Source organism: Plodia interpunctella, chromosome 3 (assembly GCF_027563975.2).
Source record: "Plodia interpunctella isolate USDA-ARS_2022_Savannah chromosome 3, ilPloInte3.2, whole genome shotgun sequence".
NCBI lineage: Eukaryota > Metazoa > Arthropoda > Insecta > Lepidoptera > Pyralidae > Plodia > Plodia interpunctella.
Window position 1 is genome coordinate 3,398,105 of NC_071296.1, and position 25,655 is coordinate 3,423,759.

General features: G+C 33.7%; 1 protein-coding gene across 3 annotated transcripts in view; it reads left to right on the forward strand.

Annotated features, from left to right (window-relative positions):
• The window catches only part of LOC128683908 (uncharacterized protein), a 72,489-nt gene that overhangs the window by 34,522 nt on the left and 12,312 nt on the right, over nucleotides 1–25,655 (forward strand). Inside the window, exons 2-4 of one of the 3 annotated variants that reach the window (XM_053769990.2) lie at nucleotides 4,235–4,273; nucleotides 22,947–23,045; nucleotides 25,060–25,246. In XM_053769990.2, coding sequence (XP_053625965.1) covers nucleotides 25,070–25,246 — 177 coding nt within the window. In that variant the 5' untranslated portion in view covers nucleotides 4,235–4,273; nucleotides 22,947–23,045; nucleotides 25,060–25,069. Of the gene's footprint in view, nucleotides 1–4,234; nucleotides 4,274–18,988; nucleotides 19,264–22,946; nucleotides 23,046–25,059; nucleotides 25,247–25,655 lie in introns of those variants that run through there. The other 2 variants (XM_053769991.1, XM_053769992.2) reach the window with 2 other exon arrangements.

A 25,655-nucleotide genomic window follows, 5' to 3' on the forward strand; every position in this document is an offset into this window, starting at 1 on the left:
GTGATAAGCATTTTTTCTTAGGTATTTGTGTCTCACTCCCACTATCTCCTCTCACGAGTTCCCGGTATCATTTCCGGCTGTAACTCCTCGAAGCACGGGGACAAATAATCTTTTGAAGAAGCATCTGCATCAGCAGAATCTTCTTTCCTAGCATTGCCCGTTACGCCTAACAGCTCTCAAGTCAAGGATTTTTATCCCTTAGTCGCCTTGTACGTACGAAATCCAAGAGGGTATGGAGACTATTCTACTAATATTATATTCTACTATTATTTTGATTAAATTTGAAACACGGGTAGAATGGAATAGCACAACTTTTTAACCTAAAATTCTTACGGGAGCGTATCTGCGGGAACAGGTAACTAGCTGTGTCCTTAGGTATAGAGTTTGTTTGTATGTAGGTACATGAGTGAGCACATAAATTATGCGATACCTTTACAATTGAGGCAGAATGTGTCAGATATTGCGTACAAACCCTGTTACATTCACTCCATGACTCGCCAATTTCATGCTACTATACCAGTATTATTATCATGCAGCGAGGCTCATTGTATGCACGTCAAACCTTTGGCTCTATTGTGTTTTACTCATAGGCTCAGGAATTTTTGAAGAAGGACAGCATAAGCTTCAGAATGTCACCTGGTACGAAGTGCCTGAAGTCTTCTATCGATACGCAGCTCCAAATAGGTCCAGTCGCTTACCAGCCAATGATTCGCAATCACACATAATGTGCTTCGTGATCTCTGTTTCTATACAAATACTTATTTACTATACCAGTACTGTAATTATATTACAATATTTTATTACAACCAAAAAGGCGTGTATTGTGGTTCTCCTCCATATATCACCAAATACACGTGAATTTTTCGCTGACTTTCATTTTGAATCTTTTAGTATAATTCCATGTCGAAATGTTTACATACAAAATTTTCCAATTACGTAATTGTAATCCTTTAAGTTAGGGAATTTGTTTGTATGGTTCATACAGCAGTTATTATATTACGAAAGAAAATATCTAACATTTATTTATCTTTTTTATCATCTATGGTCGGCGGAGAATATCTTCTTCCATAATTTTCATTAGAGTTAAATCTAAGATCCACTCCCACTCCATATTGTCCTAACACAATTCATCTTTTTCAAAGTCTTCCATACCTAACATTATAACAAGCGATTAAATTCTGTTGGAGGTTCGTCGTAAAACGTTATTGGCTCTAACAAGATGCGATGGCTAGTGCGAGCATTGTACCTTAGGGAGGCATTAGGCGCGGATGGCTTCCGACGAGGTCTTATCTAACGTGTTGCCTGGTTCCGAGGCGCCATTACTTATAGAAGTCTCGTTTACTTGTTTTGCTAATCTCATAATTTTGATGCCTCTTTTACTTTGACGATGATTTAAACGTGCGATGCAGGTTTCAGGTTTTCTAATCTTAGGGTGTGTTGCACCAGTCTAATTTGAGGTTGATTAACCTTCGCGCCGATGACCTTTAGACAAAATGGCGTCCTTTGCGTTTTTCTGCGCAGGTTAAAGTTAACGTCAGAGTTAATTGGTGCAACACATTCTTATATTTTTTTCTTGTTTTCAATCAAAGTGCTATTTTATGTATCTTTGGATGGTATTAGGGAATTAGGCGCAAATAGCCGCAAATTTTCGTAAATTCCGAAAGAGTCCTTACAATTTTGAAGATTCGGCTATGAAGTAATTGGTCGCGAGTGTAACGTCAACCCTACCTGGGAATGCTATTGTTGTTTGACAGTTGCCAAGGTTTTTTTCTCCCATTTTTACTCTGTTGTTCTAACATGTGAAATAATATTATTTTATTTAAACTCTCGGGTGTTATATTTTCATAGACAAAATAAATTTTAATTTTTAATTTTTAATTTCAATAGAATGCCGTGACAAACTAGTGTTTTTATAATAAATTCATTATTCTTCCATTGCTATGTAGCGCACCCATGAAAAGATTTATGACTCCTGAAGTGACCGAAGTCTGACTGTTTTTTATCTGAACATGGGACAGAAATTTTCGTTCAAAAATTATTTGATCTGTGGTATTCTACGTAACATAAAGATATTCAGAAATATTCCAGACGTTTCGAATCAAACTTCCTTCTTGCATAAAATTCCTCCCTTGTTTTACATTTATCCCGGGAATATAATATTTCCCGATTACATGGAAAGCCGATGAAAATAAAAGCAAAAGGGAAATTCGTTGTTTTTATTTCCACGTCCGATAAAGCTGCTGAATGGACTTCGATGGGGCTTCAGTTTGCGAGCAGTTTCCGTTCGACTTTTTTATGTGTGTGGACGTATTCAAATGTACTGCCGCCATAGAAGAAACATTTTTCAAAATCATCTCATAATCTACAGTTCAATCAAGCATTTCATATTTTAACAAATGAAATGTGTTAGTGGTTATTGGAGTCAAATAGTTATATATTTCGGTTCGGTTGCAATCATTCAATTTTGACATTAACTTTAACCTGCGCAGAAAAACGAAAAGTACGCCATTGCATCTAATCGACAACGGCGGCGGCGCGAATATTGTTGAAAGTTGACAAGTGCCACCCACCCATATAAATTATAAAAAGCACGATCAAATATCAAATTTACTTTATAAAACACAGTATACAGTTAATATACAAATGGACTTTATAAAACACAGAAAGCTCCTAATGCCTAAAAAAACTTTGACATGTTGCTTTTAGGTTTTTGAGAGTAAATTTCCATAACTATGAATTATTTCTGAACTTTGTTCGCAATAGTAGAGGCAGCTGGTACTTAGCTTTTATAAAGTTAGTGTAGGCAGTATTACCTAAAGTTTACGTGTATTAACGGGACTTAGCACGATGTGAGGATAGAGTAATTTAAAAATTCATATCGGAGCGATGAAATTGGCTTTCGTCTAAATTGGGTGTCACCGGGTCGCGCGGGTCTTGCGAAAATTGTATATTTATTTTGTGCGAGAGGCGGCCGATGGCACATTATTCTCATATTGGTTTCAATTCAATCCATCGGCGTTTATTTGCCATGGTAAATTATATCAATTTGGGATACAATACACTAGCTATGCTCCACCGCGTCACTTCTGTGGGAATTTCAGGATGACATTAAAGTGGTATCAAATCTTTAGCACCAACAACTTTAAAGTAAAAATAATTATACGTAATAATATTGTTTTTATGAGTACTTTGATCGCTTATTTCTGATTTTTGTTTCATTTTGTGCTCTTTACACAAACCTAATTAATTTAAGCCCGTTATTATGCAGTTTTAAAAAGAGCAGCCAGCGTCAGTGTTTTAATTAGTATCTTTTTCTAGACATTTTCTACAAGCCAAGAAATTAACCTGTGCGAATAAAACGAAACGAAGCAGACTTAGGTTGAGTTGCATCAGTCAACTTTGACGTTAACTTTAACCTTCGCAAAAATCGCTAAATGTGCCGAATTATCTAAATTACAGCGGCGTGCAGATTAAAGTTGACGTCAACATTGGCTGATGCATCTCACCCTAAAAATAAACTTATTAGTTTAACATTATTAGTCAATGTAATTATGTTTCGATTGGCTCATAAATATTTATGAGCCAAACATAACTACATTGACTTAGAAACTTTAGAACAATAGAGTGCATTATAATAAGTCTAGCGAAAATTATTCCTCCTGAACTTTAAACACTTTCATAAAATAGACATAAATTTATATTAGGCGCTTGTCGCATATTTTAGTAATTTCTGTTGGTTTTAGTGGTATTGGACCGTATATATTACACCATCATCATTACCTTATTACTCTTTTATAATGTGAGGTCTACATGAAAATCTAAGTACATTGCGTGACCCCCGCCACATGTTAATAATTACATATGTACTGAAGGCGGAAAATCTTTTCATTTTGCCGCGACGCGACGTGATTTATCGTAGCGCCTGTTTATTACTCTCTATGGTAGTTAAAGGGCATAGGACTGTGTATAATAAGTATCCGTCAGCTAAGTATATTTTAGTCTTTTTAGTGCAGTTATATTTTTATTATAGAATATATAATTATATTTTTATTATCAACGAAAGTTTGGATCACAGTCACACACGCTCGCGTGTGTATACGCTATTTTTCACCTGTGTACTCAATGTTATATTGGTTGGGACATGCCTAATTGAGTAACCAAAATAATAAACTTCTAAATTTGTAGTGTATATAATAAGATAATACAATAAATGTGTTTTTCTGTCTCCTTTCAGGTCCCGCCTTTTTCTGCAAAAAGAACGTAGTCAAATAAGGTACGTCGGGGAACTCGCTTAATATGCGTAGTTCAACAATATAACCTAATTTAAAGAATTAAAATATGAAATGAATATTCATGGCGGGCTGAGAGAATGGCTTCGCTACCGTGCTGCCATCTATTTGTACCTTGTTTTATTAGTGTTGGATGAGTTTTTACCGTGGGAATTCTCCACGGTAAAAACTCGTCCATCACTATATTTTATCTCGTGGCTTTAAGGTTATCCCGCTATGGAAAACAATTTTTTCGGTTAGATAGTAGTTCGAAATACTAATTCATGGTTTCATGATTACAGGTATGTTTTGATGTGTGCTGTGTTCTGGCAAATTAACATTTCTAATTCTAATAAATGTGATTATAGTTAAGCGTTGTAATTATAGATTAGATCAACCTTCCGGTCAGAAGATTTTCTTTTATTTTAGGGTCGAAGACTTGTATTGAAGTGTGTTGACTGATAAAAAATCTATAAAGTAAAAGCAATAAAAATCCATTCCAAACTACAATTTTTCGAAGACTGTTGAAAATGTATTCATTCAGTCGAAGAAAACCATTCACATCCTAAATCATATCCGAGCCTAATTTTAATGACGGCTTTTGAGATTACAGCGGTTTCAAGATCCAGGCGTTCACGTTTTCATGTTTTATTCATAACTGGAGCGGTGAGTTCTTAATCTGGACGATTCTAGAACATTCCACATGGAAAGTCGCGATGAATGGGACTCGTTTGTATGAAAGGATCCTCCATTACTGCGCTCATCTCATAGTACAATGATACCTGTTGCACTGTGATTCCGCAGAGATTGTATATTGACGATCGATTTCTTTGAAGTTACAATAATTCTTTTGCGTATACTAAATACAATGATATAAATGGGGAGAAATTTTAATAATACACATGAAGAAAAGATTGTGAGATCGGTGAAAATTTTGATAAGGTACATACGTAAATACCTAAATTAGAAACCAAAATATTTTTCGTCAATTGTGTTCTTATGGCCATCAATATAATTCATATGAAATATGTCCATGATATTGTCGATAAAATTAAATAACTGAATACTGTAAATTATATATATTAAAATGAGAATAATACTTAAGAATGTAATGTGAATATATAATTGTAATTTATAATTAACTTGGAATTGACAAACTTCCATGCCAAGTCATCGTATGAAAATTTTCATTTATAGGAAAGACGGAAATTTCATACATTTCTTAAACAAAATACAGATAAGAATATTACTATCTAAGTAGGTACAGTCTTTGAATTATTACGTAACATGTGTTTGAATGACGAGTACCTCTTACAACATCGCAAACTGCTGAATCAACTCGTCTGCTTCAGTGCTCCTCAGCGTAAATAATTTTCAACCGCTGCGCTTGTCAGGCGCAGAGTCAAGCTTTTGAATGTTCACGGACCTGTTGCTCTGCGCCGGCCACAATGACATCCTCACAAAAGATGTCTCTGGCCTCACTCTATTTATCTAGATTCACTCGTAGACTTTTATCTGAAGCTAGTTCCGCGTTTTTCAACTGCCATGTTTTTTAATGTTTGTCCCTCTGGTAGATTAGCTGTAAATTTTTTTCTTACCAAAACTTTTGAAATAAAAGAAAAAAGAAAAGATACTAGGTATATCATGTTTTTATACTTATAAGGAAGAACAGCAAGAAGCACAGCAGTGGCTGTTTGGTAGCTGATTGGTGAATTTGAAAATAAATAGTGATAGGTTAGAATTAATAACAAACAAATTTTATTCCAAAATATCATTTTTGACATAAGCTTTTATTGTTGTCAGAAAGATCTTATTGCATTCAATGTGTGACAAATAAATCATGCCCGTGCAGTAAATCGTTGAGGAGTTCCCACCTCTGTACACGATCCTGGGTGCACCATCTGGTCATGTTTATTATGCGTTTTGTCAATGATGCATTGTCATCCAAACGTTTATGTAAAAAAAATCAGCTCAATCGGTTGAAGATATTTGCTTTAAACTTGAGTTGCCGGATTCCACCCAAGACATAGGGACATAACGACATACATATATAAAAGCTTGTCAAATCTGCGATTTACAGCCATTTTCCTTGACTACCTTTTATTATGTCATGCGGGAAGAGAAGCTGCTAAAAAATTAAAATGAATACATTTTTCCATCGCAATAATCAGTTTTAATAAACATTATTTTTTCTATTTCTTTTATCTGTTGAAGACTTTTATGAATAACTTTTATAATGAGATACTTCTTTTATAATGACTTGAAATATTATTTAAAAAGTTTTAACGATAAAAATTTAGTGTACTTCGTGGATGTAGATAAGTATATTGTTTCTTTTATTAGATTACCATCACACAAATTCATAAATTTTATAGTATTAAACTGGCTTAATTATCGTTACAAGAGTGTAGACAGGTGCAGATAAAAATATTTTTTTAAATTGTAACTGACTTACTATTTATTGCCTATTACGAATCCTATAGATTCATAAAAGATAGAATGGTTGGAAATAAAAGCACTATCTGTTGTAAACACTGAACATTTCAACGCTATTCTATTCGCCGTTTTGTGCAATTGTAATAGTAATGTCGTTGCGAATGTACGACGAGAACTTTACAAGGAAAAATAAATTCTTAAGTTTAAACATGATTGTTCAAGTTTGCCACAAACTCTGGTCTACAAAGAGATGGTAGGGGAAACTCGTGAACTTTTACTGATAAGATTATACGTACTACGTATAAAAGAAAATCTCGTAAAACCGAGGTTTAGTAGGAGTTGGACTCGCACAAGTATATAAAATACATTTTAATGATGAGCTATAAGTACAGTTTTTAAATGCTTAAAAAAAGGTCATCTATACCTTTTTATACTTATAAACTAGTTGATGAAGTCTCGTTTAACCATTGAGACATGCCTGTGTTAAAGAGACCCCGCTCCTTCTGAGCTCTAAACATACGTAATGCTATGTTCTATTAATAAGGATTTTGTAAGCAGATCTTGTAAGTACAAATAACTTTTTCTAATTGGCGAACTCCTTGAAATCTTTATAATAAATTATAATAATTGAAAACTTATATTTGATTGGTACAATAATAATTCTCTTGATACAATTTATAGATCACACGATGTTAACAAAAACAAAAAATGTTCAGTTACTATTACTACTGAATGGGGATCATCGATCAACAAAAATAAAGGATTCTACGGCTCGGCACTTATGTTACGACAGCTAAGATATACTTATACAGAGAAGTTAGGCTGACAATAGCAAATTATAGGGAACGGTTGTCTGATATATCTACCTGAATACCACTTAATCAGTAGACATCTGCTGCACAAGACAGAACGTAACAATAGAAATTTATGAGACAACTCACTAATTGAATCAAGGTACATTGCTGCAAGCAAGATCAGTTCAGTTCAAGCCCGTTAATGGAATCACAAATGAGTTGCTTGATTTGCGTATTCACTTTGAAGCTTCCGATTATAACAATTATCATATAAAATTAATTATTTGCGGGAAACAACATTAAGATGTGACTGATGATCAATCCATACAAACTGATCCAATTATGAACCTGTTTTAGGACACACAATTGATGTATGTGTTGACATACATTAATTGTGTGGTTATGTTGATAACCATATGCTTTCATTCAACACTATTACAGACGCTTTGTAAAGGCTCTAAATAAATGACTATTTCGTATCAAATTTTATCTATAAAGGTTCTATACAACTAATATAATCTCAGGAATAGTAGGTACTAAAATATAAAAATAATAAATTAGGTGTACCTACACCTATTAGTGAAATTGGTAACCTAATGTTAATTACAATATTTTTATATTAATTAATTATTGATATCGTGTGATTTCACATTACATAAAAATATGGTTACCCGGTTTAAAGACAGAAAAGAAGAAATTTTCTATAAAACTGCATAATCTATTGCTTAGTTTAGAAGATCTAAGTGACTTTAGTTACTATGAATCTTAGCCATGAATTAAAGTTTCTACTATCTAATTTTGCAACATTACAGTCCAAACACGTGCCACAGTTGTCTAAGTTGAGCCAAAAGTTGTACAGTATCGTCAAAGGGCGCTATGTGTAACTTTGTACCTATACAAACACCACAGTCTAATAAAACGTAAGTGTACTAACATTTTCGTTATTGATGAATATGATGGTAAATTTATATAAATAAATCATTAGAATAAATAAAAAGTCAATGGCAATGAGCAAAGAAATAAATATAAAACAGAAATTGATCGAATCAAGAAGGTCGGTAGTGCTTTGTCGTCAAAAGATAAACTTTGTATCTTTGTACCGTGCAGCATTATACCCCCCACCCCCCTCTACCTGTTGGTATAATTCGTTCTGTGCGTTTGTCTTTATTATTTCCAGCGAGATATCACTGTGTGCTGATCCGGGAAATATAAACAAGGCAAGTTTGTGGGTAATCTGTTTTGGTTGGGTTCTGGTTAATGGATTTTTGTTTCCATAGCAACAACGGGTTGGACAAGGTATGAAAAATATTAAAGTGCGCAAAGTGCACAAAGGTCGTATTAATGCACCATGGAATTAGTAGGTACTCCGTACACGAAGTACTTATTAAATCCATGTAATGACTGAGTGGGTTTATTCACAATCAAACTTAACAGGAAAGTCTTTTTTCTGACGAAGCTGTAATAAGATAATTAAGTGTATCTTATTGAACTTGAACCGTTTTATTATGTGCCTAGTAATATAGTAATGAATCGCTTTCTTATAACTATGTTACGGTATATAAATAATACGGTATATAAATAAAAATATGTTACGGTATAAAGACTAGGGACATGACTAGGTTACGGCTTTTTCTATCGTACCGTGACATTATCGTGTGAATTCACGGGCCACGGATTGTCAATAAAATTGAAATCAAATTTTACATCAGAGAAGCTTCTATAAACGTAAAATACAATACTAGAAATTCTACTGAAATAATACAAGTTGGAAACAAAACGAAATCATACCACTGTTGTTACGAAATTTCTGAATGAATGCATCGCAAAAGGTTGCGCAATGCATTTTGTTGAGCACACAGCGCTAATATAATGCATTTCACACAGTGTACAACTTTGTTTGCTGGAAGTACAATGAACACAGCACGAACCGCGTCGACGCGCGTGGACAGATTGGATACTCAGCGTCCTAGTTAAGCGACAGAAGGCTGCACTATGCAATGCAAAGCTTTGCGAGTATCAATAACACGGCAACAACATTCGCCATAAGAAAATACATCCACATAATTCTATACACACGCGAACCGTCGTGTTTCCTGCTTTTGTCGTTCACCTAGGACACTGAGTAATTGTATCACTACAGAAGCAATGCCTTTGTTCTCATCTCTGTCACATACTCCAATATTGGATCCGATATTGGTTTTGTGTTGAAAATAACCATTCACCGAATTTTATTTATTTAAACTTTTAACACCAGTGGAGCTAAGTTAATTGAAATTTATTTTATCTCAAGCTATTAACAAAACTAACATTATTCACTGCGACATATATATATATATATATATATATATATATATATATATATATATATATATATATATATGTCGCAGTCATCTGGTTAAGTTAGCCATTTAATTGAAAGGCTAAAATAAGTTTTAAACAACGTGATAAAGTGCCTATCAGCATTTTTCATTGGTAATTGTAAAAATAAGGTATCCGTGGTGGATACATCGTTGTTTCTTTAATATGTAATGTTAAGGCCCATAATTTAAACAAACTTTATCAGTTAACGACATAGAATACCCATAGTTATCGATAGTTTAGATATAGAAAAAGCCTTAGGCTTAAGTCTATTCTTTTCATTTTTATGTATCTTTGCAATTAGAAAGCGGTATATTTTTCACGACCTTTTAAATTATGCACTGTCATGCCATCGTAAGAAATATAGGCATTAGACTTTTATCACCCTCGTACGAAAACCATATATATTTTATCTACAAAATTTCGTGTTACACAAAACAAAGGTATATATAACACGTACTTCTATATTTTCTGCGTTAGAGCACGTGTATCGAAAGTTAAACCTTGAAGGTTTCCTTTAAAATGATATTGCTCTCCGCGGAACAGAGATGTGATTTTATAATGCCTTCAATGTAACCTGTAGAGGAGCAACGAGCCACTTTAATTTTCTACCTCCATAACTCTCGCACGGCCCGAGCTGATGAGGGATCCGGGAAAGATATTACGGGCGTCTTAAAAATTACCGGGATTTTACTAGGAAAGTTGAGTTTTAGCTTGAGGTGTAGCGATTTGTAATGGGTAGTTATTTTAGAAGCTATTTCACGAATATTCTTGCTTTTGTATTTAATTCATCCACCATTATGTATCGATAATAACGTTACTCGAAATGTCAGAATTCTATTTGATGATTTGAAATTTTGATAAACCTATTATGTAAAGCAGAAACTCCCGTTGGAATCAATCCTTTTAGAAATGAAGCTACCGTACTAGGCATACTCGTAATAATGAAAAATAAAATCCTATATCTAGCGTGTGGTTCCGCCCTAGAATAGGACTTCTCCATATCCTCCCGTGGATGTCGTACGAGGTAACTAAGGGACACACAGCCCAGGCAGCTGATAAGCAAAAATAGCATTCCCAAGAAGAGTTGACGTCAGCCAGACGGACGTTGTAAAATCACAGCTGAATCTTTAAAATTTTAAGGTTTTTTTACGTTAATCCCGAGCTCCTGGGCTTCACTACCCCGAACGCAACGATATTTATGTAAATAAGCAGCAATATTTGCATACTTTAACGCAATATTGGCGAGGCGACGCAAACCACAGTAGTGGTAAAATTAATCATCATTTAGGCTACCCCGCCGTCGGATTAACCGAATTTATAATACTTGTAAATGTATATTCTAGATACATATTTTTTTAAGGTATAGTTCATTGCCGTGTCACGTGTCCAAAATACTTTAATTTAAAACGAAAGGTAACATTGAAAACAAATAATTTCTGCATTAATTTTTTTTATTAATTTGTATTTATTATCTGCATAGGATTACTAGATATAGTAGTGTGTTATATTTAGGTAGCTGTTATATCTATATATCAGGTTTAGTCTAATGGTTGACAGGTAGCGATTGCAAAATGGCGCAAAGTTCATCTTTGTACATAAGTTTGAAAACGGTATGAACTATAAGAAATCTAAATGTCATCGTTAAATAAATTACATTATTTTCACATTTTGATTCATAAAAATTATACACTCTTTTTATATAAGAGCTAGTAACTGTATTAACATCGGTGAAGTATTCGCATCTCTCTGCACTGCGTTTTATATTATAGATCTTGATACGACACTACACCTGCCTTCTCTTTCATTACTCCATCAAGTTATTTTTATTTCACCCTACCACCGTTTTCAATTAAACCGAGCTATCCAAGCGCATACTATCCGGCGGAATAAAACAGTTATTTTTGTAACATTATGATGCCTAAGAGTGGGTTGTGTCAGTTAACTATAACCTGCGCGTTTAAATAAAATGGCGTACTTTGCGTTTTTCTGCGCAGGTAATAACAAGTTTATTTGTTAGTCAAATTAAAAATATTCCGACTTTCTATATTCATCTCGCTAAAACTTTTGAACGGCTAAACCGATTTTGATTAAACATGTCTAAAAACTACCGCATAAAAAATCACTTTCGCATCCAATTCGGTTCACCCGTTGATGAACTACGGTGCCACGTACACAGACAGACATACAGACACACTTGGCGGTCAAACTTATAACACCCTTCTGTTTGCGTCGGGGGTTAAAAATATTATATGTGCCAAAAATATTATATTGTTTTGTTATTTTATTAGAAAAACAAGTAGTAGTAGTAGTATCACGTCTACAGACGGTGGTTGATACATTAATCGTACTATTAATACATATAATCGTAGTATTAATCGTACTCGTCTCCTACTCGATTTTATTAATTGCATATATTTATATCTACCTGCATAAATTTTACAGCTAGCTTTCCTCATGCCAATGTCGGATTGCAATAAAGAGGGCTTTTAACCCTGACCTCGTTTAAAAGGGGGTTTTAAGAGAAAATGTATATTTTCACATACTGCCTCGGGAGTAATGTAGTGCTGAAACCCCTTGTAAGTTAATGTTGAAGTACTCAGGTGTGAAACTTCTAAATGAGCCGGGGTTCAATTTAGTTTAGTTTCAAACTTTGCCTTTGGAAGGCTATAGCTATATTATAAGCAGCGCGGATTATTAGGATATACACTTCTATACTATTATTATAGAGAGGTTTATAATTTTTGTGTATGGTCTGTGTTTGTGTGTTTGGTAATTTTTGAAATAATCAACGGATTCCCGAAATTTTTTCACAATCAAAAAACAAAAGACTGCAAAATGCTTTCATAAAATTAGCAATGCAAAGCAAAAAGAAAGTTAGGCTAGTCGCAGGAAGCATTAAAATTTTTGATTTTTTATCATACGGGATTTTGAGAGGAACAGAGGAAGATGCGCCCTGAATATTTAACAGATACTGGCGTATTCTCAGTGAAAATAACGAAGCACTAATTAAAACTTTAGCGGTAACATGAAATTTAATAACTACGGTCCAAGCCCCCCTTGGAAAGGTGATAAAAAATAACTTTTAACATCAGAAATGCGCAACTCTGTAGATATACATTTGTTATTTTTTCCGACTGTAACGAGCACTTTCCTTCTCATTTTCATAATCAATTTATTAAACCCTGACGCCAATGAAGGGGTAATATTAGAAATTATGATAGTGTTTGCTTTTTAGAAACTTTTTGGTTTAATTCACTTCGATTTTCATGTAGATTTACAGAAATAAAGAATTTAGCTTAAGAAATGAAACTTTGCTAGTTCAATAAAACTATTGCGTAACATGTCTATTGTTTGGTTTCAGACTTGGTACCTATATTGTGTATTTATTTTTAGCAGTAGAATGCAGAATAAGAACCAGAGTATAAATCTAAAACAATTTTCTTTACGAATCATTAAAAAATAAACAAACTGGTTATCTATCTTAATATTATTACAACTTAAAATGATGCAAAAAAAATACGAATTTGTTATAATTTATTAATTTCTTGAAACAACGAATAACTACCTTCGTTCTTCATTCTTCCTCTTTCGTATAAAACACGAAATATTTTTTTAAAGCACTTTTCCAGACTATAGTAGCATATTCGACATTACACTTCCAGAACATGGCTTCGAAAAATCCCTTTATTGGCACAAATAATTACCGTTTTATGTGAGTCATAACAGCTTGTGTAACGGTTATAGCGCGAAGTTGGGACATTATGAGCTCGGGACACACGAGCCTTCAAATATTGCTCGTTATAGCAATGTCTTATCTATAATGTTATCTATTACGCAATTCATTGTGGTATTTCCTTATACCTAGTGACTGCTTTTACCTAGCCTCAGTGGGCAGTGGGCATTAAAAGTAAAAGATAATGCCTATCTAAAATACTAGACACATGTTTCGGCCATGACGGGTTAGCTCGAGCTCCTCTTACAGGCTCATATTACTTTATTATACGTAACAAAGCAGTTGCCTTTATTTAATTATAGTCAGTAATCCGGGATCCGAGAATATCCGAGAAAACCCTTATCCGGTAATCCGTTAAAATTCTTGTAGTCTTGTGATATCCCAAACAAAATCTATTCAATTTTGTATTCCTTCTCAGATTTTTGACCCACAAATAATTAATAACTCATTCATGTCATATATTTAATTTATTACATAATCTAACTCTTGCTGAAATTCAGCAATTCAAAACCATTTAGTTAATCATTCATACCTGACAGGTTAATTTTTCTTGTATTAGATACCTAATCCTTGCGCTATCTTCTGAAACAAAATAAGTTTTTTTTTATAAAAATGACATTTTTGACACAAGCTTTTATTGTTGTCAGCGAAATCGGCTTGTGTTTAAAAAACATGTCGACAAAACGATTAAACTGTTTAAACCAACAAAATTATTACCAACTTTATTATTATTTATTTACATCCAATAAAATGTTAAGATTAATACCAACAACATGAACAAAACATTATTACAAATTTTCAAAATGTTGTTTATTTATGACAGTCATGGCTGTTTCAGGATTATTGGGCATCGCATTTTCACGCTACAAAAAGTTTTAGGTGAACCTTCAAAAGAGCAATTATTGCCAAGACAAACTGATGTTCTACAAAGTTGAAAAATAACAAATATCAATAACATACTAAAATATTTTTTACTAGCGGTCCCGCCCGACTTCGCTCGGGTAAAACCATAATAAAAAAGTATATTATGTTACTTCTGAATGTTTCGTCTGTCTCTGTGTCAAATTTCATTAAAATCGGTCCAGTAGTTTTTGAGTTTTATTTACAAACAAAAATACAAATCTTTTCTCTCTATAATATTAGTCTGGATAATGGAAATATGGAAAGATATGGATAGTATACTTACATATTACAAGTCAAAATCCTCTGCCGCGTCTGTCTGTCTGTTCCCTGCACGGATTTTCGTGCGGTTTTCATTAATAAATAGTGTGGTTGCTGAGGAAGGTTAATTGTAATTATAAGTGTGTATAATGTATTATGTTTTTACCCGAGCTAAGCCGGGATGGGCCGCTAATGGATAATGTGAGTTGCATCAGTCCAATTTGACGTTAGCTTTAACGCGGGCGCCGCTGACGGCAAAATGGCGTTTTTCAGCGCAATAACTTTTACAATCTCTATAAGAAATGGTACATCATTCCAAAGCAAAGCAAACTTTTCGATTGCACAATCTAGATACACTCGCAAGCCGCGGAGCACACTCGTATACTACTGAATAAAACATAAAGGAAAACACGACATTTGTTTTCTAGTCACACTGTGCCGTTGGCTCTGAAATTTATGCCAAATCGTTAGTTCTAGAATCTCCATAGTATCCAAACATTTACGTTTCTAAAAATGACTAATTCTATATTTATTTCGTGAATTCCTCTTTCAATAAACTTGTCGTGTCCATTGAAGTGAAATCGTTTCTTTAATTCTAAATCATAACAGTTTAATTCTTCGTGTATGTTTTTGGCTCCGTTCATGTCTTGCTATAAATATTGTTGCAAAGAAAAGCAAATTTTTTTTTACGTAACGGTATTACGTAAAAAAAAATTTGCTTTTCTTAACACTATCGCGGAAAAGATTAGAAAGTCAGTTGGGATTCATTAAATCACTAGACGTGAGTCTCAAAGCAAGATATTATGAAACGCAACCAAAATTATTTATCATTCCAGCGGTCATTAATGATTAGTCGCAGGAGTCGTTATCGTTTATCCTCAATGAAAGTTGTTGGCTCATCACCTGCCACGTAAAAATACTCAATGTCCAAATATGTTACAATATGAAAACATTTTCCAGACTTCTAAAGCCACAGTGTATGGATTGAAAGTGCAAAAATAGACTAAAATACGCTTCGATTTGTCTGAAAACTTGGCAGCGTTCTAGTTTTCTCCATTTGTTTTTGCAGCAGCGGTTCCAAAACTCAAAAGCTACTATTGTTATTAGGTATATATCATCTTTTTGAACCGAAAATCTAGAGAATACATGAAATTGTAATTAATCATCACTGATTATACTTAATTTAAATGTATATCTTGAACGGCAACTAAAAACAGAGACCATATACCATTGATAGAAATCTTGTACCATTTCTTGCTTGGTTTTCTTTTCAAGTTCATCATGACACGTCAATGATAAATTGCACACTCCAAGTACTTAGTAGTGATAAATATACTCGGGTAGGTACATTTTATATGCTAGAAACTTCGACCAAGCTTTGGATGATAAATTTATGTTTTATATGAAATCGGTATGTCACGTTTATACGTTTGACTTTCGACTTCGTATTTTGTCTTTCTATTTTCCAAATAATAACTTTATTATTTCTGTATAAATGTCAATAAACTTCTTACAGCCTATTATTACTTGGAAAATAGAAAGACAAAATACGAAGTCTGAAGTGGTTCAGAAATTGTGTAATAAAATCGTATTAGACAATTGTAATGGAAATTGATCACAATGGTGTTAATAATATACAAATAATAAAGGTTTACATTATTTAATATATTTCAAGAAGAAAGTACCTATACATTTAATTTATATGACAAGTATTTAGATAAAGTTTTAGCCGTATTTTCCTACTAATATTAAATGCGAAAGTTTGTGAGGACGGATTATTATGAAATTTGGTACACTGGTAGAATATAACCTGGCATAATACATAGGGTAATTTTTATGCCGAAATTCTCACGGGAGCGAAGCCGGGGCACAGCTAGTTTCTCATATATTTATAACCTATTTTTCATGATTCGATTTAATTTACACTTCAAATAGCGAAACTTGGGCACAAGAAAGTGTGATTGGACACGAGTGAGATTAGAATTGACTTTTCGATATTTACATAGTTTTATGGACTGAGTGCTTGCTGATTCCATACACATAACTTCCACACACGGAAAGATGACGTCATACATGCCTGGGGCGGTTTATTTTGGTCACGAACAGCTTCTACATAAGACGTTGCATAAACTATACTTGGTCGCAATATAGACCTTCATAAAATGTTCATACTTCCTGGAAGATATAGTATAAATATTTACGATAAGAGTTACAAATGGCCGAATCTATGTTATGTAATAATATCTAATAATGAAAGGAAACTAGAATAAAATCAGTCAAATATAATATATAAGTCTGTGGTCAAATATAATTACATAAAATATGTTAATATCACGTATTTCATGATAAAATACTCCATTCCCTAAATATTTTTCATGTAAGTTACCTATATTTGTATAGGTTTAAATGTAGAAGTTAACATTACAGTTTATTTGATAATTTAAAGAAAATGTGGTAAATCTTTTGTTTACTTCCTCATCCATAGAACGTCGGAGCACAGGGTCCGTGTTCCGACTTAAATTCCATCTTTTTTGCATGCATTTCACATCGTCCTTGATTCTTGCTAGGACCGTTTCACAAAACGTTTTGTTTTATCTGCGCTAAAAAATTTATGAAAATCATAGAATTACCAAGCGGAAACGATGAAAGTCTAAACGAAAATGGCTAAAAGTTGCGTTCGACACGTCAAGAAACGTAGTGCTGTTCTCTAAAATTAAATGACTATGTCAAGCTCGAGTGGGCCACATCGAGAAGCTAAGGTATCGGATAATTTTAGAGGTGAGTCGACGTATCGATCGAGTTACTACGGGCGCTAGGCACGGCACTCTGGAGGTCGTGGTGTCTATAATCTGTTCGCTGTGATTACTATACCTAAATTGGTATAAAACGAACGATACTGTGTTAAGGTTTGGAAAACTAAAGATTCCCTGTTGTATTCTAGGTAATTTGGCACATGTAAAGTTGACAAAGTATATAATAAATTCTAATCTTTGATCTCTGATGTGTAAATTTCACATGTGATTATCCAACTCACAACCACACTCTGTTAAATTGACTTGTTCTTAATTATACTAGTCCTATCTATACATATATCTATATCTATGTTAATATTATAGAGAAAATATTTGAATGTTTGTTTTTCAAGGAATAAACTCAAAAACTACTGGACCGATTTTGATGAATTTTAACACTGAGACAGACAAAACCTTCTGGAGTAACATGGGTTACTTTTTATTATGGTTTTACAAAGCGAAGCCTCGCGGGACGGGTCACTAGAATATATAACATTCATTTGAATTCACCCTAAGTTACATAATTTTCGACCCCCATCCTCATCTTCGTTGATTGGTAGCAAATGCCACAGACTACATATGCTTTTCTAATAGAAGAATAAATAAATTGTTATATATATATTGGCAAATGTAGCAGGTGTCATACAAGCCTAGTATCTGCCTACATTGTTTATGAGTTTCATAACAGTGCTAGTGTGTCCGTTGAGCTTTGTCAATTTAGATTAATTTCTTTCTAAAATTCGTATAACGTATTTTATATTAAAATCTTTAACACTAGCTAACAGATCTTTTGATATTTAAGCATTAGTTCAAGAGTTTTATATGATAAACTGATGAAGAAAAGTTCACCGACTCAACTTATCTCGTGCAAGACGAATCGCTGATCCAGCGCTTGCCGAGTCAATAATTGTGGGATAAAGTATAAAGGGCGCTCTTCATGCAAACATAAAAGCATTGCAGTGTTTATTGCAGTGTATTGTAGTGTTTATGTGGCTAAAAAGTCCGCCTGTAATAGTACTTGAGGCCAGAAGATCCGATTTTGGATCTTTCTCGTATTTCTGTACACTAATCGTACTCATTTAGTTTCCTCCTTGCTATGTAGCTTTCTTTTTTCTCAAGGTTGTTGGTATTTCCATTTTACTTAATGTGAGAAGTGAAAATAACTTCTTTATATACGTATACCGGTAAAAATATATTTCTTTACGATGGTCAAAGATTTAATTTTACTTAATTCATTAAAGCGTTTTGAATTACCTTTAAATACTTGCTTAGCACACAAGAAGTCACGATATATGCTTACGTATGGCTTTATAACATATTTGTTTTCTTTTTTACTTTGGCTCTTACATTCGTAGCCCCTTAAAATCATTGCCCATGAATGAAGTACACTAACATAGTAGGTCCTTGTAGATCAGAGGGACCCAAAGTAGTGTACAATGTCACGCCGCGTCAAACGGAGATAACCGATCAAATTATTACAAGGCACAGAGGGGCCTCGGGCGAACTATATGCGCAGAAGAACAAATTAATATATACACATATCTAATCTAATCAAATTTACTCGTCTCAAAACAAAATGAACTGTTTGTGTGATTTAGTGTTGTGATTGTGATGTTTCTGTCGTTTATAAGCACAATTGATTGATTGATCAGTAATAGGTTGAGTGGTTTGGACACAGGGATTTGTGTTACATAAAAGGATTGATGTTACGCTCGAAAGTAAGATATTGTGCTTAATATTCCCATTCATTATTTTATTTTATTTTGTCTTTTGTAGTTTGCGTGGATCAGAATGAAATTCAAAATGTAAATTAATATTTTATGCTTGACCGTCAAAATGCTGTTATTGAGGTGTATGTTGTGGTGTTGTTTATTTCTATATCGGCCAATTTCGAATTACACATGATGCCACATGATAATATATATTAGTCGTATTATTTGTTATTGGCTAATTATAATTGAAATTTTTCTGATCAGATGCGATATATAGGTTAGTGCTAAAGCAATCAATGAATTGAAATTAAAAAGAGTTTTGGAACTTATATTTTAAGAAGACAAAAAAAAATAGAAGTCGTAATCTTTATGTAGTCGTATTTCTCATGGCTGAAGGTCGCGGTTATTACGATGAATGAAACACACAACAACTTTCTTGGCACTATTAATGGAGTGGAGAGCCATTGTCTTCTCCACTTTACACACAAGTTAATATCAACCAGTGTGCAGGTTTCCTTACGATGTTTTCCTTCACCGGAAGCAAGTGGTGGTCGATGTTTTATACATGTTTCTTTACGAAGAAAGTGGTGGTCAACGCAAACTATACTATACATGAGTCAGATTGCGAAATAAACTCGTGTGGCACGAATAGGATTCGTGCCTGGGCCCTTTCAATCCACAGGCTCATAACCATTACACCGCCACCGCTCCCCAATTCAAAATAATTGATCGAAAATTATTCCTTTAATCATGATTGGGTAACAAGTAGGTAGGTATCCAATTATGAGAACTTTGTTGTTAAGTAATTATTTATTTTGTTAGTGGGCTTATTCTCAAAAAGTAAATGATCAGTAAAAACACCGTCAGCGTTCATTCTTAATCATTATTAGCCTTGAAATTAAAATTTCCATGAAACGGACTAATCGGTAACATTTTCATATAAAGTACAAGATATATAAAATAATTTTTATATGTTTACATTACGTAGTATTTTTGTCATGTATAGTGCCATAACATATTGCTTATAGGCATAGGCAAACATGAAGATAAATTTAATTGTACACCTAAGCATAAAATATTCCGAAATATTTATGTACTTACTTGTACCTAGAAATTACAACTAGGCATAGCCAATGGCAAACCATTATATATTTAAATAATATTTGCAAATGTTACTACAAAGCAATTAATTGTTTCAGACATAATTAGCAAAATTGGGTCGTTTTATTTTCACTTAAAATACTTAGCTGCCAAGACCATTTATTTATACCTTTTATGCTTTATACGATGTAATTCCAGGCACTTATTACATTAAATTATTTTGATTCGCGGGTCTAACAGCTTTCATATCGTTTCTAATAATTCCAGTTGTATTATGGGCTGTGACGCATCAAAGACTCAAGTCTGCTTAAATATAAAACGTAAAATTTTGAAGATCCAGCAGTGATTTTACGATTAGCTGACCTGACGTCAACTGTATTTTGTTACGCTTCTGAAATAGCAAAATTAAATTAAACAATGCAACATTTGGTCATCTTTTGATTGAGACAAGTTCCATTTTTGTATTGTAGGTATATAGTACGTGATATAGATTGTCGACTTAAATATCTGAAACAATTTTAATTTGATGCGTTCTTGAAAAACAGGCGTAACGACTCATAATAATAGACGAACTGATGGCACGTGTGACGGTTGAAATGTATTTTTTTGTATGAAACCCTAAAGCGGGTGGCACCAGTCAACTTTGACGCGCCACTGAAAAAATTACGTGCATTGCGTTTTTATGCGCAGGTTAAAGTTAACGTCAAAGTTGACTCACCCTGTGCTCGATTCCAATTGGCACTTGGCTGTTTTACTACAACGGCTATATCTCCAAATTAAAGTCCGTAAAATACCTATTTAGGAAGTGCACCAGTTCGTAAAATTACTAAGATACATCAACTAAATGAAATTTCTCCATTAGGGAGAAACAAGCAACCTTCCAAGTAAGACATAGCATTTGCTACCTTAAGTTACCAGGAGTCCTAGCTAAGCTACAAATGCGACAAGGTAATGCAACGGTGTGGTATCTAAGGTTGTCGAAATAGAGCATAGGCTTTTAACGACATGTTATAGCTGTGAAAGAAGTTCTTCTACAAAAAAGTCATTTTTGACAATAACTTTTATAGTTGTCAGTGGGATCTTGTATTCAATCAATAACAAAAAATCTTGTCGTTTGCTTTAAAATTTAGTTACAAGATTCCACCCGAACATACACGTACTTACATACATTTCAAAGCTACATCATGTAATTTATCATCATCATGTAATTTAAGAGCGCGGGAATTGTCGGTGGAGTTCCTTCCATGGTTCTCTCTCCAAAGCCAACTCCTTCACTTCTTGATACGACACGAAACCCACTTTTTCTTCTAAATAAAAGCTTATAAAAACAAGAACCGTATCTGTATCAGCGTAATTCGCGTCGCAATAATTCCACAGCGCAGCTAGGACGACGGGTCCATGCTGGCGTGCACCTGAAGTTATTAAATTACTTCGCAGTCATATGCAAACGTGGTTTTCCATTTGCTTTTACGACAGGAAGGCAGGTAAACATAACTTGGTGTTGACATGTGTTTCTTTGTGTCACTAGGTGAAGTAGTTTACGTCTTCATCCGTAGAAATGGCACAGCTTTAAATATTACTGGTAGGTTTCTTGTTAACATTTTATATAACCCTTTATTTCAAAAGTTCTTATTTTATGAATGTATGCTGAAATAATAATGTTTTAAAGAATGCGTATGTTATCTGAAATTCAAGATAGCAATGATAGTATATAGATAATTTTTCGGAAGCATTTTGCGTTTTGAAAGTCTGGAGTAGACTTAAATTTAAGTAAAATTTTGACGTCATAAGTGATGTATATCGTAAAGAATTTTGAATTTGAGTATAACAACCTTAGCTTTTTACGAAGGTGACCTTGAACACCTCTTAAATTTGCGTTGAGAAAGGAAGCTCGTACCCTTAGGCCGCCCTCTTTAAGTGTAATAGAATAGGAGTTTTAAATTTCCCTGAGGATAAAAAGTACTCCTTTGATTAAATTTCGTCTCAAATCGAACCACAATGCTCTAATATTTATAATTACATGTACTTTTACTTTAATAGATTTATTTAATAGATAAGGCATATAATTTTATTAGGCATATATTTTTATATACATTTTAAAGTAAATCAAGCTATTAGGGTTCTGTACCTTAAAGGTAGGTACTAAATGTTTATTTATGACATTCGTTGATTTGTTTATTGTCTGTCTACCTAATCTCTTCCCTTGCCTAAGCTCTTTTGAAGGTAATCCTTCTATTCAGCCTTAATTTATGAGCACATGATAAAATTGTCTTCCTCTGTTGGGGCTATTTGTAAATTTCCGTCTTTATTTCTCCGTATTTCTTTTACAGAGACTATACAAAATAATCACTATCACAATCACAATATAGTACAAAACAAAGTAACTCCCCTCTGCTGTCGAAGGTTTACGTATATAATTTATTATGGATTTACCCGAGCGATATTGAGACTGGCCGCCAGTAATTTTTAAATTTCAAAAAAAGAAAAATCGCACAGAACTATAGACCGACTTTAAATAATGGGCCATCGAGAACGTCATTAATAATAACCATTTCTCATTCGAAATTACATGCAATGTTTCTTTGCAGGGCGGCTCGGGACTCCTGTGAACATGACCTAGTGCCCCATGACAGCGCCACACCTCTTGCCACCACGCCATAGCCCGACGACCTGACACGAACACATACGTGAGTACAGTACACCCCGATTAGGTCCTAATCGGGGTCCTAATCATTTTTACACTAATGCAGAAAGTAATTATTTATTTTATTTGGGAAAAATTATAATAAACTTACATTTGTAGTTAGTGCCTAGTATGGGCCGTTGAGTGTTGTCCATTTTTCTTATTAGCTTTTGCCCGTGGCTCCTCCCGAGTTTATTTCGTGCGTCCGCTCATAACTCAATATCTCGGGTTCTAAGTAACGTATCGCTATACCAGATTTTAAGTTAGACCATCCGTTATACAATTGTGAAAACGAAATCCAATTCCATATACTAGTTTTCGCGTGATGCGCGAACAAACATGTATGTTTGTACACAGACAAAAAATCTATAAAAAATGTTTTTTGTATGATATAAATATAGAGTTGTGTGAAATAATCAATGAATTTTAGCGATTCTAACATATCATACCTATATTATTATAAGGTAATCGGGGAATTAACTGTATGTTGGGGCCTTTATAGGGGTAGAATAAGAATGTAAGGGGAACAGCGATTGTGGCTTATCCTATTCACTTGTAATTTGAATTGAGAATTTTGTTTCGTTTTCTTGCTTTGTGTCGAGATGTATTATTGGTTATATTTTGAAATTAAAGTTCGCGCGAAGAGACTTTTCCATATCTAGAAAATGCTAATAGATATAGAAATAATAAGTGAATTAAAGAAAACGAACCGTAGGATCCAATTGTGGACACAAATGGGGTAGATCAAATTAAAGGGACGAATATAGAAGATGATTCAATAATCCAAAAATACGACGCGCACGAATATAAGACTAAGAAGAACTTCTACGACTCATGATACTTTTTACAAAATCAAAGAGAAATACAAAGTGTCTAAAAATGAAAAAAATATACAATTTTTTTCACTCAATTATTTTCCCTTACTTTACAATTTTTTCCCGCGTTTTCGTTTCATTATGTTAATTTATTTGCATTAATAAACAAGTGCTGTATAAGCATAAGATAAATTAATTCCATAAGCGGCCGTGTCGCTTTCGTAATGTGCGTAAACATGAAATTTATTTACCAACAACGGAAGCAAAAAGGTTCAATAAATCCGTGTTAATTTTTGCTGGCCTTTTAATAAATTGTCAGACCCTTTTCTGTGTTATTAGATTGACTTTGTCAAGATATTGTAATTAAAAGCGCTCCCACATTTTATAAAATTATGCTAAATTTAAGAATTTAACAAAAAAGGATGCTGACTTTTTGACATAAACGCAACACCCGAAACTTTGCATGTTCTTTTATTTTCATAAAATAAATTTTGTTATATTTTCCCAATGAATGGAATTATTAGTACTGTTGAACGAAGTACTTACTAAATCTATCTTCCAATGTCTCGTGAGACCTTAATGAGTCAAAAAAAAAAAAAAACTAAAAGACCGATGAAGTTAATTACAAAATTATAAGGCCCTGTTAGATCACTAACTAAAATCGGTGACAGGATTATGTAGGTCAGTAAGCTGTACAGTTATAGTTAGTCTAAAGAGACTGAAAAATTATATTGTGTAACAATAGGCTATTCTCTTCATTGTTTGTGACAAAAATTTATTCCAATAAGTGTTATTTCGCATAATATCGATTTATCAAGTTTTGGCGAATTTATTTTTGTGTGTACACGTGTTAGTTGTTACGATGGTAGTTACTTTTGTTGTTTTTGTACTATAGTTACATATTATTGTTTGCTGAAAGATAAAGCTATAGATATCATCCCATTACACCATGGTTATGCCAAAATGTTACTTGTCTATGATAAAATTAGACATATTGTATGTACGAGTACATACAATGTTTAATTTTATTTGTTCGAAAAAAATACATATTTTTAACACGAGATAGAAACATGCACAACGGCTATATAGGGACTCACATTATTTCATATAAGAAAAAGCAAGTTTGGAGTCAGTATAGTCGAACTAAAGGGCCCTTCCGTCCTTTTTTTCTGATAAATAATACACAATATTTTAATTTGTCAGAAAATCAACAATGCTGCCGCGCTGGCTGCTCCTGGCGGCAAGCTGCGTGCTGCTGGCCCGGCCGGCCCACCCCCAGGGCCCACAGCAGTGCCCCGCGCCCAATACCATCACCCCTTGCAGCTGCACCGTCAAGAAGAATGGCCTCGACATCCTCTGCGAGTTTACAGAGCAGCAACACATACAGAAGGTAACTCCTGGCCCACCTGGCCCTCTGGCTCACAGAGATAGTAGAGAGTGATAATTTCTAGCGTCTCGGATAATGTTGAATATGAACGTATCTTACATGTTACCCGAAGAAAATATTCAAATTAAATATATTTCTAGGTCTTTTATTTTGATAAAAAAATAAAAATAAAAAAAGCTGTTATTACCTATTAGAAAATGCGGCTCTTTCTGTAAAGAAATCAAGTTTTCATGGAGCTTCTGGAAACTTTATAAAATAGCTAAGTTAGACACTTTCCACACTTTCTCAGCGCTAACTAAAACGTATCAGTTTGCAGCTTGCACTTGTTTTACTACTGCAGTAGTAGGTAATTATAAAAAGATCGTGATTTTGTTTTGTTATCCTAAAATGTGTGTATCAATTCCTTGTATCA